Raw genomic sequence first — 15,813 nt, forward strand, 5'->3', positions numbered from 1 at the left:
CTCACTGTTTTAACCTCTCTGTCCCAGTCTCGCTGTTTTAACCTCTCTGTCCCAGTCTCGCTGTTTTAACCTCTCTGTCCCAGTCTCACTGTTTTAACCTCTCTCTCCCAGTCTCGCTGTTTTAACCTCTCTCCCAGTCTCGCCGTTTTAACCTCTCTCTCCCAGTCTCGCTGTTTTAACCTCTCTCTCCCAGTCTCGCTGTTTTAACCTCTCTGTCCCAGTCTCGCTGTTTTAACCTCTCTCTCCCAGTCTCGCTGTTTTAAACTCTCCCCCAGTCTCACTGTTTTAACCTCTCTCCCAGTCACTGTTTTAACCTCTCTCTACCAGGCTCACTGTTTTAACCTCTCTCTCCCAGTCTCACTCTTTTAACCTCTCTCCCAGTCTCACTGTTATAACCTCTTTCCCAATCTCGCTGTTTTAACCTCTCTCTCCCAGTCTCTGTTTTAACTTCTCTCTCCCAGTCTCGCTGTTTTAACCCCTCTCTCCCAGTCTCGCTGTTTTAACCTCTCTCCCAGTCTCACTGTTTTAACCTCTCTCCCAGTCTCGCTGTTTTAACCTCTCTCTCCCAGTCTCGCTGTTTTAACCTCTCTCTCCCAGTCTCGCTGTTTTAACCTCTCTCTCCCAGTCTCGCTGTTTTAACCTCTCTGTCCCAGTCTCGCTGTTTTAACCTCTCTCTCCCAGTCTCGCTGTTTTAACCTCTCTGTCCCAGTCTCGCTGTTTTAACCTCTCTGTCCCAGTCTCGCTGTTTTAACCTCTCTGTCCCAGTCTCGCTGTTTTAACCTCTCTCCCAGTCTCACTGTTTTAACCTCTCTCCCAGTCACTGTTTTAACCTCTCTCTACCAGGCTCACTGTTTTAACCTCTCTCTCCCAGTCTCACTCTTTTAACCTCTCTCCCAGTCTCACTGTTTTAACCTCTTTCCCAATCTCGCTGTTTTAACCTCTCTCTCCCAGTCTCTGTTTTAACTTCTCTCTCCCAGTCTCTGTTTTAACTTCTCTGTCCCAGTCTCGCTGTTTTAACCTCTCCCCCAGTCTCACTGTTTTAACCTCTCTCTCCGTCTCGCTGTTTTAACCTCTCTCCCAGTCTCACTGTTTTAACCTCTCTCCCAGTCTCGCTGTTTTAACCTCTCTCCCAGTCTCGCTGTTTTAACCTCTCTGTCCCAGTCTCACTGTTTTAACCTCTCTGTCCCAGTCTCGCTGTTTTAACCTCTCTCCCAGTCTCGTTGTTTTAACCTCTCTCTCCCAGTCTCTGTTTTAACCTCTCTCCCAGTCTCACTGTTTTAACCTCTCTGTCCCAGTCTCACTGTTTTAACCTCTCTCCCAGTCTCACTGTTTTAACCTCTCTCTACCAGTCTCACTGTTTTAACCTCTCTCTTCCAAAGTCTTGCTGTTTTAACCTCTCTCTCCCAGTCTCGCTGTTTTGACCTCTTTCTTCCAAAGTCTCGCTGTTTTAACCTCTTTCTCCTAAAGTCTCGCTATTTTAAATGCTCCTAGGACATTTCAAATGGGTGGAATTATTCGATTTCAAGTGGGTATAAACATTAGAATCCCTTTGTTTACCTTTTATTTCTGTTAAGACTGCGGACCAATGCATTTGTTTAAAATCAACAAAGTGACCTCAGCATTTCGTCATTTAATGCAGTTAGTGCACGTAGCACAGGAAAAGTCCATACTAACAGCAGAACATGGCCTTGCTGGATTATATACATGCAAAGTGAAGCAAAGAACTATGGCAGTACTTCATAAACTATTTTCTAATATGACACCATTTTAACTCACCACCTTCTCAGGGACAATTAGGAATGGCAACAAAGGCTGGCTTTGCCAGCATCCAAGAACAAGTGTGTGTGTATATATATATATATATATATATATAAACTTTTGAAAATGAACATGACCCCAGATGCCAACAAAAGCAAAATACCAATAAAGCAGCGTTGTAACATTTGGTATGTCACTATCAAAGTTCTCTATTTAATATCCACATGTATGATACATCAGGTAAATATGAAAATCTGTGATTTGAAAGTACTTTGTAAAAATGTTCTTAATTTATTTATTCATGTGTGTTTGAGCCAAATTCAGGTGATCGAGGACTCAGTAAAGCCCATGCCCCCCACCCACTTTGTATCATGTTCACCTCCCATTGATTGTTAAATCTGTTTCCTTTCCAGTGCAGCTCATCATGGCCTTAATTATTAACTATTATTTGGGGCCCCAAATCCCAGCCCCCTCCTCTCTGGTCTTGACACCGGCCTCGACCCCTCCGGGCCATGCACTCCTCCACCCTTGCGTCTTCCCCAGGCCTTGCCCTCTCGCCCCAACCTACCACAGCCCTTGCACCTCACCCTGTCCACCCCAGTCTCATGCTCCCCGCCTGTCCAGCAGCAGTGACTCTCACAGTGGAGGCAGCACCATGAAGACAGCTTGGTGCAGGAAGGCCCTCTGCAGGCTGACATGGAAAGAGCAGGGTGTGGGGGTGTGGCCTCTGTATGTCCCAATCACAGAAGCGAGTTAAAGGCAGGTCAGAATTGGCAGCAGATTCAAGAGAGTCTGAGTGACTGCTCCCCCAGCGCAGGAAAAAAAATAAAATGGCAGAATTTTATGACCCAGAAGTTGGAATTCCACCAAACAGCAGAAATATCTCATCTCTACCTGTCTCTCACTGTATCTCGCTGCCAGTCTCTTTCTCCCTCCAGTTTCTCCCCTCATTATGTATCTCTCTCTGAGTCTCTCTCTTTCCCCACTGTCTCCTCCAGTCTCTTTACACCCCCGCCCTCAGTCCCTCTCTCTTCTCCATCCCTCCTCCATATTCTTGTCCCATGCTGGTCTCTCTCACTCACTCACCCAGTTGCTCTCTTTCCCCCAGGCTCTCTGTCACCCTGTCCCTCACTCTCCGTCTTTCCCTTTCCCCATTCTCACACTCTTCACCCCGACCCCAAGTCTCTCACTCTCCCTGTGACTTTCTCATCTCTCTCTCCTCTCTGCTCCCAGTCTCTCCCTCTCCCCCTTCTCTCTCCCTAGTTTCTCGATTTACCTCCAGTCTCTCTTCCCCCCGCCCCGTTCTCTCTCTCTCCACCCCCCCCCCTCCCACCTCTCTGGCCTTCCACAGTGTGTCTGCCCCCCCTCTCCTGACTCTCACTCTCCCCCTCCGTTCTTTCTCTCCTCCCCCTTCTTTTCCCCTTGTCATTGTCTTGCCCTCCTCTCCCAGGAAACAGCTCTATGAGGCTTTGGCCTTTTTCAGTTCTTCCTCCACTAAATGTTTAATTGTCACCCGCCTTCTTTAACCTCTGTTCTACAGGAGCACCATCCATTACAGAGGGAACTTCCATCATCTTTTAGTTGGGCCAACCTCCACCTGACCATCTGTCTGCAGAGATGCAGTCTCTGGTGGTACTGGGTTTTGGTCATCTCCAGGTAGCTTAGTCTTCAGCATTGGATCCTGTGTTGAGGACATGGCCTCTGTTGCCTTCCTGCTCTTCTTTGCTCTATCATGTCCTTCTTTGCTCTTTCATGTCCTTCTTTGCTCTATCATGTCCTTCTTTGCTCTATCATGCCCTCCTATTGCTGGGGGTTCCATCCTTCCTGTCCTTTCTGCCATTGGACCCAATGCCTGACAGTCTTACTTCCATTGTCAGCTGCAGCCTTCCTTTTGGACAAGTGGCCATCCTATTGTGATTGGCAGCCCTGCTTCGCGCTCTTCTTCCCCTGTGATGCCAGGGTGTGATGACTCCATCAATGCCCATGCGCTGACTGACCACTCTCCCATCCACTGCACAGGACCAAAAGCAAGATCCCTTCCAAATGTCGAATCCCCTTCTGTCGCACTCACCCTCTTATGGGGCCGGGATAATTCCCTGGGGCAGCCATGACTGACTTCCCTATTTGATACATGCCTCCCTTCAACTGGTCAGCAATGGACAATGCATGTAACCTGTTTGCTCCTATGAAAATTTCAACCTCTCCCTTTTACAAACTCATAATGAGCTCTAATAACAGAAATTGGCCTTAATTGCAAGGCGGATGGGGTCGCTGTCCCATTCTGGTTAATTGCAGGGAACAGTACTTCAAAACTGACATACCGGCCGCTGCAGTATTTTTGGGCCCCGCCTGCCTCCATTCTAGTGGGCCCAAAAATTCAGAACCCAATCTCCAGGAATAATGAAAATATACCTCTAAAAAAGGTTCTTTCTCTTGTTGGTAAAATGAAAGTAATGGCAATGCTGAATGGGGCGAAAGCTTCCAAGAATGAAATTGCTAATGATCTGGTATATAACGGCCTGTATTGAAAGATTTGTTGTTCTGCACCGTAATGTGTATGTTGTAATGAAGCAAATCACATAAACACACTTCCAGTTATTCATTGTACTGGGATTTTTATAGTACTGGAATTGCAATCCAGTTTGCATTCCTTGTTAGCTTCTCGGCAAACTTGATACAACAGTTAAAACAGATAAGCAAATAGAATGGTTAAGTGGATACAATTATTTTACAATTATTCATTTAACAATTTATCCCTGTAATTAAACCCAATTTGAGTTAATTATACTCTTTTTGAAGTAAGTTTGACAATGCTTCACCTACAAAAAATTAACATGCTTACATGCATAGCTTCGCATATCTATACTTAATTTGAAAGAATGTATATAACATCAGACCAAAATGTTAATGATCCTATATCTATATTTCTTCTTCTAATTTTTGCTTGTGTAAGGACTGCTTTAAGATAAGATCAGATAACCCTGCATCTAAAACAATAGAAGCTGAAGGAGTTTGAACAGTTGGCACAGAAACAGATGAAGAGAAAGCTGGTGTCATAGCTGAAGCAGTGCTGTATGTATTATTGACAATGGATAAGTTTGAATATTTTGGGAACGATGGATTAAATCTTACGATTGGCATCTGTGGAGGGACAACCCTTATGCCTTGCTGCGCAACTGATGTTATCAGTGGGGGTGGGATAATAGATTTTGATTCATTTTTTATGATATGCTTTTGTAAGTTTTCATCATTCAGTTTTGCAATCTCAGTAAAGACAGAGGCAAAAGGTCGAAACCCAGGTTTCCAGGTAACCATGTAATCACAATTATAGCTGTTTTGTATTTTGTCTTGTGTGGAAACAAGGGAAGTGAGGGATCCTATCAATGAAGTCTGCCCATCTACTATGAATATGCGATCCTTAGTATTGTCCATCAGACTATTTTCCTTAATATTCTGAATATTCTTTGAAAAATCATCAACAACAAAATTTGCATTGTACCCTTCCTCACCCCGTATGGCCTTGAAGTTATAAATGCTATCTACACTTTCTCGATTGATGATTGCATCAGTGACATTGTTTTTACATAATTGACAAGACAGACAATCTGACTCTCTTGGGTTCCCCAAATCTGGAACACTGGATGTCCGGCCATGTTCCCCTCTGCAAAACTGATTTGCATTGATCATTATAATTTCTCCATCTTCAGCAGTTTCCCCTTCTGCAGAACCTTGTCCACTTGAATGTGAGTGTCTGGAAGGATTAAATGACTTCTCCATCATTGGGATTTTCCCTAAACTCAGCTGTTCCAGTGAATTATCGGGAATCTTTCCAAGCTGATTATCATTGACATACTGGTGATCTAATGATACCACTGGACGATTCAGACGGTTCATAATAGTAGATATTATTGGAAGTCTTATATATAGATTTCTTGCACTTGAATTATTCTTATCTTTTCTTTTATATCTACACACTAGGCCACCAAAGCACACAGAAAGGAGTAAGAAAATGACAAACGAGATTGAGAGACTTAAAGTGAGGTTGTCTGCTGACTTATCAACCAAGGCATCCAATGATCGAGAGATGTTAATTGCAACAGTACTAACAGCTGATTTGGATCCCAATAAAGGACTACTAGCTTTAATCGCTAACTCAATTATCTCTTCTTTCTTGTAACTGCCTTTAATCTTGTGAACAGAACCTGAAACATAAATAACTCCACTTGTTTGATTCAGAGAAAAGTAAGGAGAAGGCTGTAGCAATGAGAACAGCACAATTCCATCCATTCCTGCATCCTTATCTACAGCAGTCACTTGTCCAGCTTTCTGACCTACCACCACATGCTCAGGAAGAGTGAAATAGTACTGTTCTTGGGTAAAAGTGGGCTCATATTCATCAATACCTTTAATATCCACTTGAACTGTTACAGTTGCTGTTGCATTACCTTTATCCTTTGCCTGGACTATAAATGTGCATTTTTTTTGTTGTTCATAATCAATCAATCTTTTTGTATAGATATCACCAGTAATTGGATCAATAATAAAATTATTCCAATTGGTAAATGTAGAGTAGTCAGTTAAAGACAATGTCAGAATAGAGTATGTCAAATAACCAAAGGGACCATCATCATAATCAAATGCATGAACTGCACACACTGAGGTGTAGATAGGCTCATTTTCATACACTGTACAATTCAGTGTAGGAAATATAAAATAAGGAACATTATCATTGTCATCTAATACATTAATATAAAGGACTGAAGTAGCCATGTTTTGATGAGTAATGCCACCATCAACTGCTTGGATAGTTAATGTGAATTTTGGTACATCTTCATAGTCAAGAGGCAGCATTAATTCTACAAAACCAGTTTTAGGATCCAATCTAAAATTTTCTTTCTCATTTCCAGAAATTATACTGTATTTGATATCTGCATTTACTCCCTGATCATGATCATAGGCAGAGACTTGGATAAGCTTATGTTTTACAGGGGTGTTTTCTAGAACTTCAACATGGTACTCCAAGCTGTTGAAAACTGGAGAATTATCATTGAAATCAAGTACAGTCATTAATATTATTGTGGTTGAATTAAGTGGCGGGGTTCCTCGATCAGATGCACACACAACCAAACTATAGTTGTTAGTAAGTTCTCTGTCCAATATATTTGTTAATACCAGCTTGCCTACCATACTATAATGATTCTCTGTTTGAATCACAGAGTTCTCAATATGGAATCTGTTTTGTTCATTGCCTCCAATAATAGCGTAGTCAATGTAAGAATTCTCACGTGTCCAGTCTTGGTCTATTGCTGAAAATGACAACAGAGTTATCCCAGTTGCTATCTCTTCATTAACACTGATATTATAAACTGCTTGTGTAAATTGAGGAGCATTGTTATTGATATCCTGAATTTGTATCTCCACCAATGTAATGCTTGTCAACGCAGGGTTACCACCATCCTTAGCTTCTACCAAAAGCTGCATCACAAAGTTATAAGTTGTATAGTGTACAGTCCTCCTGGTAAATATTGCACCTAAAATCCAAAAAGAAAAACAAAGTTAACACCCAGAGCAAAGCCGTGAGATCCTTGTTAAATGTGCAGATCAGGCCTGACGATGTCATGGAGACTTGATCTGCAATTTTAGACAGAGGCATGAGCAAGGGAATAGTGATGGATTTTGGTTTCCTGTCAGGGCAAACCAATCATGAGTTGGGTCCTGGGCCAGAAAAGGCTCAGGCATGTAGGTTTTACTTTTTTTAATATATGTTTCCAAGTGGGCCAGGAACAGCAGGAGTTCTCCCCAGGCTCCACAAGGAAGTTTTGAGCCTCACTTGCTGCAGGCTTCCCCAGATACATCTCCAAGGTCCTCCCACCACTTCAACTGTGACAGCCTCCTGGTGCCAAATTCCAGCTCCCACCCTCCAGCCAGGTACTGGATCTGGACAGTTTCTGGCAGGACTCCAGGATCATGCAGGGAATGAGGCCTGGCTGTATGTATTATCCAGGGATCCACATTCCTGGAAATCCTGGATTTGCTGTCTGCTTTGGAGTTTGCATACACTATAAAACTGGGGCAATATCGGAGTCCTCACATGCCACAAGCAAACATCAGAAAACTGAGGAACTACTGTCATAAAACACATACTTCTATGCATCCTATTCATTAAAACTACAAATAAACATAAAACATAAAGGATGTTTGCTGTCATTGTTAAAAGTGATAGTATAAAAGGTTAATGTGTGGGTGATAACAGGTCTCTTTATCCCAATATATTATTTTTAATACCATCTGTTCAGACCTTCTGAGTTTTTGTTGCGTAAAACAATACTGCATTGCTGTAGATCATTAAGCTGGATTTTGGACTCAGCATTAGCTGTCATTACACTTACAACTTGCTGTGATTAGATATCCATTTTGGCGTAGTACTGACCCGTGTGAACAGGACAGCAACTGTGTATCTCCTTTAACTAATCAAATTAAAAGCTCATTAATGAGGAGCAGAGAGCAATGGTCCTTCTAATTTGTGCAGGGGCATGGCTGTATAACAACCTGGAACATAGGGTTCAATGCACCAAGCAGTCCACACGCAACAAAATAAAAAACCAGAGGGAACATCGGCAGAAAGTCTGGCTGGGATTTTCTGGTCCTGCCTGTGATGGGAATCGACACGGATGGGACTGGGAAATTTGGAGAGCAGCCAAAGTCCGTTGACTTTGTGCAGGAATTTCCAGTCGGCTGGAAAATCCTGCCCTCTGAGTTAGGAAGTATCATTTAGAACAATTAATTCAATGTTAAATTATGTATGGAAAAAGCAAAATGTAGATAGAATGATGGATTAAATGAGAGAAAAGAGGCAGAAAGAAAAAAGTAAACGAAAAATTTTAAAAGGCCAACAAGAATTAAAATCTGAAGAACTGAGACTCCACACGTGGAAGCTAACTCTCTGCCAAACAACCTCTCTGGCACTAAGAATTGGTTGGATACCAAGAGAGTGCGGAACTTAAAGTAATTAGTAATAGTAAATAAAAATGCACAAGAAATTAACAGGACAAAAGTGATAAATCCCCAGGCCTGATAAGGTTCTAAAAGAGATAGTTGCAGACACTGTGAATGCATTGGTTGTGAACTTCCAAAAATTCCCTAGATTCTGGAACAGAGTCAGTGAATTGGAAGATAGCAAATAAAACCCCACTAATTCTAGGAATTAGCAAGAGAAGGCTGAACTACAGGCCTGTTAGCCTGACATCATTTTTTACGAAAAAACTGAAATCCATTATTAAGGAAGTGGTAACAAGATGCTTAGAAAATCTTAAAATCATCAGAGTCAACATGGTTTTGTGAATAAGAAATTATGTTTAACAAATCAAGGGTAGAATTTTCCCCCTGTCAGGGGGTGTGCAAGGGCAGGCGCAGACCAGATTGGCGCTCCCGACCGGGTCCGCGTGGCCATTTTACATGGGCGGGCCAATTAAGGCCCGCCTGGCTTGACGTGTGCCCGGAAGTGCTGAGCGCTCCCTGTGTGGGCGGGGAGATCCCTTAAGTTGGGGCCTGCGAAAGAGCGCAGAAATCTCCCTGAGGCACAGGACTACCTCAGGGAGATTAGTTTAAGTTCCAAAAATTTTAATATAGAAGAAAAAAAATTTTAAGACGTATCTCCTCATGTGACAGTGGGCAGAATTTAGCCCATGGCTGGCTGGCGGGCGGGCCCCACCGGCAGGCAGGCAGCCGAACTCCGCCGCCGAAACGGGGCCCACCGCCATTTTGAGTGGGCGGGCCAATTAAGGCCTGCCCAGCAGGAAGCGCTGTGCACTTCCTGTGCGGGGGGTGGAGGGAATCCCCATCTGTCAAAGTGCACTCTTTCCAGAACGCGTGAAAGAGCGCACTGCTCCCTGAGGAAAAATCCTGCCTCAGGGAGATTCGCGAGAGGTAAGTAAATTCTAAAAATAGATAAATATTAAAATTATTAACATGTCCCCCTCATGTGACACTGTCACACGAGATGGGACATGTTAATAATAAACACATAAAATTTATTACTTTTTTAGAAAACGGACATGAAACTTCATCCTGCCAGTGGATGAGGTTCCATGAAAAATGTGAAGGCTGCCTGGGCGCTTCGCCTGCCAGCCAACCTTAAGGTTGGACGGGCAGCTTTCTCAATAGGCTTAATTAGTTCATTAATGGCCTTAACAGGCCGAGCTGAAAATTTAAATGACGCGCGGTGACGTTGGGACGCATGCCCAACGTCACCCCATGTCATGTTACGCCTTGGCGAGCAGGCCCCCGCTCGCCGAGCGAAAGATTCAGCCCCAGAGTTTTTCTGAGGATATAACTAGCATAATAAGACGAAAGGAAACCAGTGTATGCAGTACATTTGGGGCAGAATTTTGCCCTCGTCGGGTGGATTTGGTGGAGACAAGTGGGAGCGGTCGGAAAGCTACAATTAAGGCGTGTAATGCGTGCTGCAGCGCTGCCTGTATGGAGGGGGGTGGGGGGAGGTGGTGGGTGGGAACTTCGTGCATGTGCACACAGTGAAAGCTTCTTGAGGCATAGAGCTGCCTCAGGGAGATGAAGATTTTAAAAGTAAGTAAATAAATAATTTTTAAATATTAAAAAACATGTCCTCTCATGTGACTCTCATGCGTCACATGAGCAGGGACATGTTATTAATTAAACGTTAAAATTTTTATTTAATTTTTAATTGCTGTTGGAAACTTCAACCCACCCTTGGTGAAATCTACTAAAATATCCAAAGGCTGCTTGGCCTTCTTGCTTGCCCGCCAACCTAAGGTTTGACATGCAGTGAAAAATTTCATTTAAATGGTACTTTAATGGCCTTAATATGCCTTTTAATTGTTGGTGGGTGTGCTGCCAACTCCCATGTGCGTCCGCTGACCGAAATATAGCACCAGTGTGCGATGACGTTGCCTGTCATCGTGCGTCATTTTACACTTGTTCAGGTCGGGCGTGTGCCTACCTGACAAGCGAAAAACTTTGGCCTTCGAATTTCAAAAGACATTCAATAAGGTGCCACACAAAAGTTTGTTCCACAAGCTCAATGGGTTTGGGGTTAATATGTTAGCATGGCTAGAAGATTGATCAAAGGACCAAAAGCAGAGAGTAGGAATACTGAAGAGGTGGCATCTGCTCAGCACCAAGCCACAAGTGCAGACAGGTGCTACAACCAAAGCAATCTAGCTGCATCAAACAGATCATTGGTATCTTGAAGATGTGCTTCCGTTGCCTTGACTAGTTGGGTGGTGCCCTCCTGTACGAACTAGCCAGGGTATCTCATATTATGGCCACCTGCTGCGCAATGCACAACATGACTATGCAAAGAGGTCTGGAGCTGGATGAAGAATAGGACCTGGAACCTCACTCCTCCTTGGAAGAGGAAGAAAAGGAGGATGAAAAGAGGGCACTTCAGAGGAGGCCAGTGCCCACGGTTGGAGAAAGTGTGCTGAGGCCATCCCAGGGCTCATGGTGATTAGCAATTTGGCAACTGGCAATCTGGCATAGCTGGAAGGCCATGCTAATTCAGCAATGCTTCAGTTGAGTGGCTCCAGGCCCTTAAGACTGATGACTCTGTAACTCACCTTCAATCAGACAGAGAAATTGCTAGTATGCACACACATCTGAATAACACCATTGCTACCCACACTGATTGAAAATGACGTCTCCAGTGTCTCCAATACAGACCTTGGTACCACATGAAACCCAGCCTCTCTGCCCACCTCCTCTCACCCCAGGCCTTCATTCTATGCAATTTTGAAATCAAACAATAATAGCGTACAAGTATTGATTCATTGGCATAATCAATAAAATAATAAACAAAAAGTCAATGAACATACAACCTCAAAAAACATCACCCAAGTGACCGATAAAGTGCATCTAACGATGTGGCACATAGCATTCATGTCTGCTCTTACAGGGCTGAGGATGAGCTGGAGGCTGCCTGCTCCCTTGGCTCTGCTCGCGGTTGAGAAGGCTGTGGCTTCCTTCTTCGTTGAGGAGGTTCCTGTGGGGGCTCCTCCACAAGCTGTTGCACCAGCATCATTGCAAGGACAGCATCTACCACAGGGCCTTGCTGCATGGATGGTTCCTCAGTCAGAGAGGCTGAGGAGACAAGCGGTCCCATCAGTCTCTTCAAATGCTTCAGCCCTTTCATAGTGCCCTTGCAGGATGAGGCCACCAGCTGGGATGCAGCTGTACTTCTGCACCCTCGACACTAAGTGATCAATATAGAGTGTCACTCTTTCTGGACATTTCAGCATGTTGCTCCTGCATTCACTTGAGAGGGGTGATGCAAGAAGTTGGCCACTCTCGGTGGTGGACCTCATGCGCTCAAAACCCTGAGAAAGTACAGAGAACATATGCTGCATGGATTCCTCCATTGGCTGCCTTGGCTCTGCAATGCCTCAGGGATCTCTGACATGCAATGCTCCAGAAAAAAACCTCCTTGTTTGCGACATCCAAGGCCAGTAAGTCCAACCAGCGGAGCATGGCTGTGGCTTTCCGCCATCGTCTGAGAGAGGCTGTCCACAGCTAACTATGCCTCAGTCTCGTCCTGCTCACCTGTGAGGTGTGGTTCACCCAATACTCCCCATTCTAAGCTAGACCGAAGCTCAACCGAGGAGAGCATGACTGCGCTGGTGGAATGTACAGGAGGATGATGTGATAGTGTTGCCTCAGGGACATCTCTTCCCGCTGAGAAGGCCAGAGAAGACCGGGCTGCTACATCTTGCTCCCCCTCCACAACTGGACATGAGGAAAACACAAGAAGGAGGTATGAGAACTCGGGCTACCCAGCAGGTGCCCAGAACAACCAACTCAATAAAATACAGTGGTTGTATAGCCACAGTGTGCATTTCACAGGAGTGACCTCCATGCCCTTCACCTGTAGATTGAGCTTTCAAATCACTGTGCTTTGGACAACCTCCCATCTTGCCATCGCCCACAGCTTGCCGCAATGGTACCTTTTCCATCTCCAGGGCTGCCTCCTCCATAGGCATCAGTATGTTGAGCCGTGGCACATCACAACCACATCAATACATTTCTCTTGAATTACGTGCTCTCTTCTATTTGATAACGAAAGATTTATGAGGGCTGCCCTCCCTCACACATTCCAACTTAACTTTCACGAGGTGTTGTTACCTCAGTGATTCCCCTGCTCAATTGCTCCCCATATGTGAGGTTTACAGACATCTCACTGATGCAACTAGCTACTTGATCTGACAATGTTAATGAGAACTATGAGCAATCAGTCTGCTCAGCTCATGTGACTGCTTGTGTATAGAGTTAGAGGGCTGACTTCCCGGTGTCACTTGCCGTTCTTTCCTGACCTTAGCAGATCATTGAAGTCTTTTCTATACTGCATCCACGGGCAGAATTTTCCATTTTGGAGACTAAGTCTGGTGGCAGGCGGGAAAGTCGGTGTGATTCCCGCTGGGCAGCAGGATGGGTGAACACGCATGATCTTCCACTTTTCAGCTCATTAATTACGATTCTGTGAGGAGCTTGCTGAATCTAGTAGCAGGGCAGGCAGGAAATTGTCCACGCTGCAGTTACCTCATGGGGTCGAAGGCCCTGGTACCATATTTAAAGGGCAACCGGACAGATGTTCACTCATGGTAAGTCAGGTGCTTTGCACAATTCCTACAGAGTTCTTGCAGCTGCAGCTCATACTGGAGAAGCTGGCAGACATGAGCAAGCACATCCTGGGACATACATGGGCACCTCTGGCATTGCCTTTTGCTCATTTCTAGATAAGAGTACTGCCGGCCCGTGGTCAGGCCAATGCTAACCAATGTAGTGGTTCATGTTCGCGAACCTCTTGGCCTTATACAGCCTCCACTTCCTTGCTCCTCCTGGTCCTGTTCCAACATGTGACGAGCCCTCCTTCTCTTAGGGGTTACCTGCAGCCTGCATCATCAACACCTCAGTGGATGTGTGAACAAATTGAAGTGATACATTAAGTGAGCATGTCCTTTACAGGTTTCCCTCCATCTCAATGCAGGCAGGCAAGAGCTAAGCCCTTCATCTGACCTCTGTCTAGACATGGCATCCCCACCCCATCCCTTCCTGGTAAAAGACATCCTGGAGGACAGAGATGGGTGTTCCTCCTGTTCATACATGAATGGGTATGGAGACATTGCTCTTTGAATAGAGTAATGACAGCCATGTGCAAGAAGCCTCAAGCAGACTCTTTTCCCCTTGTCTCTACTACCCTCTATAGAGAGACCATTGCCTTGGCAGCATAGGAAAACTAACCACATGATCCCTTGTCAGCCATGATCATTCAACTGAGAGGATAGAAGTATGGAATGCGAATTGGCTGCATCCATGCCCCTTGGAGGCATTTCAGCTCCCTCCCTCCCTTCACCCCTTGTTCTGCCCAGTCACTGGCAAGTGGCATAGAATGAATGACAGCTCCACACCTTGTTGGGATCTCAATGTTACGAGACCCATGAGTTGGGAACAAACCTGCTGCAACGCTGGCTTAACCACAGAAAGGAGAACACAAGTGAGCATCTTTACATCCATTTGCCTCATAATTATTAGGGTGTCCCTTTAGTCAGCCATGTGTGCTGACCTTGAGCTCCATGAACCTAAAATGATCCTCCTCCCACCTTGAGGGTTCAAGGTCAATGTCAGTTTGGAAAAAAACTCACCCCATTACCTTCTACCCACTCTTTCATTTACCAACCTCCCTCCCGTCACCACAGACTCACCCAATATCACCATTCCTCTCCCCTCTGTCACTCTTGAACCTCCTCCCGTTACCCTGGACCCTGTCACTATCCACCTCCACATGCCTTTCCTCCCCTCAAAGCCAACACCAGTTACAGGCCCACCCTGACCCCGCTCCCTCCCGTTATCTGAACCACCTGTCTTGTCCCCCTCATAACTCACCCAATGACCTTCACCTCCCAGGTTTCACCCCAGACCTGCAACCCTGATGCATCCCACTCCCCCATTTGAATGTTACTATTCCCTCCAGTACTGTGAGTTCTTCCCTCCAGGGCCCCACTAACCCAGCCCTCTAAGATCTTCCACCCTCCCCACCCCTTCCCCAGACATTCTCCTTGCGTCTTCCCCTGACAGGTGCACACCACTTATATACAGTTGTAAAACTGAATGTTCTAAATTCTCACTAGTGGGAACTTAATTTGGAGGGGGAGCTTAATTCCATTGAGGTGGCTTTTTAATGAATATGCATGAGATGCTAATGCATACAAATGGGGTTCCCGACATTGTTCGACGGGAAGTTCGACCCACCTTTAACCTGCCTTGAAAGTCGGAAGAACAAAATTCCAACAGTTTATCCTGCCTTTGGGAAACATATTTTTTGCCTCTTGCCAAATTAAGTGCCCCCGCCCATCATGATTCCCTGCTGGCAGGAGTGGAAAATTCCACCCCACGTCTTCTGAATGACTCCCCGGCTGCTGACCTCCAGGGCCACCTCCATATGTGCCCTCTTGGTCTGGCTCAGAGGATTTCTTCTTCCAGAGAGAGGGAAGAGCACATCACTCCTCTCGGGGACAGCATCCGTCAAAGCCTCAAGGGAGGCATCGTGAAAGCAAGGGATCGCCCATGGATGCCTGCCCATTCCAGCGCTAGCCCTCTGAGCCCAGCTGTTCCATTATTTCTGGCAATGGCAAGCTTGGTCATGGCTGCCATTTACCTCTTAAAATCGCCCTCCAAACCAGGCCCTGCCTCCAGGTCATTCCTGGCGCTGATAATTGGATGCCAAATCCTCCTTCGAGCCAATTAGGCATTTAAAAATCACATCACATCGCTGACGCGGCATGCGGTCAGGAACTGGAATGAACCAGCTGTCAGGATTGAAAATACAGACCAAAGATTCTACAAAAACATACAGACAGGTTAAGTGAATGAGCAAGAAGCTGTAAGATGGAGTACAATGCTATTCACTTTAGAAGGAACAACAGAAAAATTGAACACTTTTAAATGGTGAGAAACTATTAAATGCCAGTGTTCACAGGGCTTTTGCTGTCGCTGTATATGAAATGCGGCAAGTTAATATACAATTAC

General features: G+C 45.1%; 1 protein-coding gene across 1 annotated transcript in view; it reads right to left on the reverse strand.

The window, feature by feature from the left end:
- Positions 1-4,427: 4,427 nt before the first annotated feature.
- Positions 4,428-15,813, reverse strand: part of dchs2 (dachsous cadherin-related 2) — a 176,474-nt gene continuing 165,088 nt past the window's right edge. The window contains exon 18 of the mRNA XM_078541170.1: positions 4,428-7,289. Coding sequence (XP_078397296.1) covers positions 4,678-7,289 — 2,612 coding nt within the window. The 3' untranslated portion in view covers positions 4,428-4,677. The remainder of the gene's footprint in view (positions 7,290-15,813) is intronic.

The sequence above is a fragment of the Cetorhinus maximus genome, chromosome 1 (genome assembly GCF_964194155.1).
Source record: "Cetorhinus maximus chromosome 1, sCetMax3.hap1.1, whole genome shotgun sequence".
NCBI lineage: Eukaryota > Metazoa > Chordata > Chondrichthyes > Lamniformes > Cetorhinidae > Cetorhinus > Cetorhinus maximus.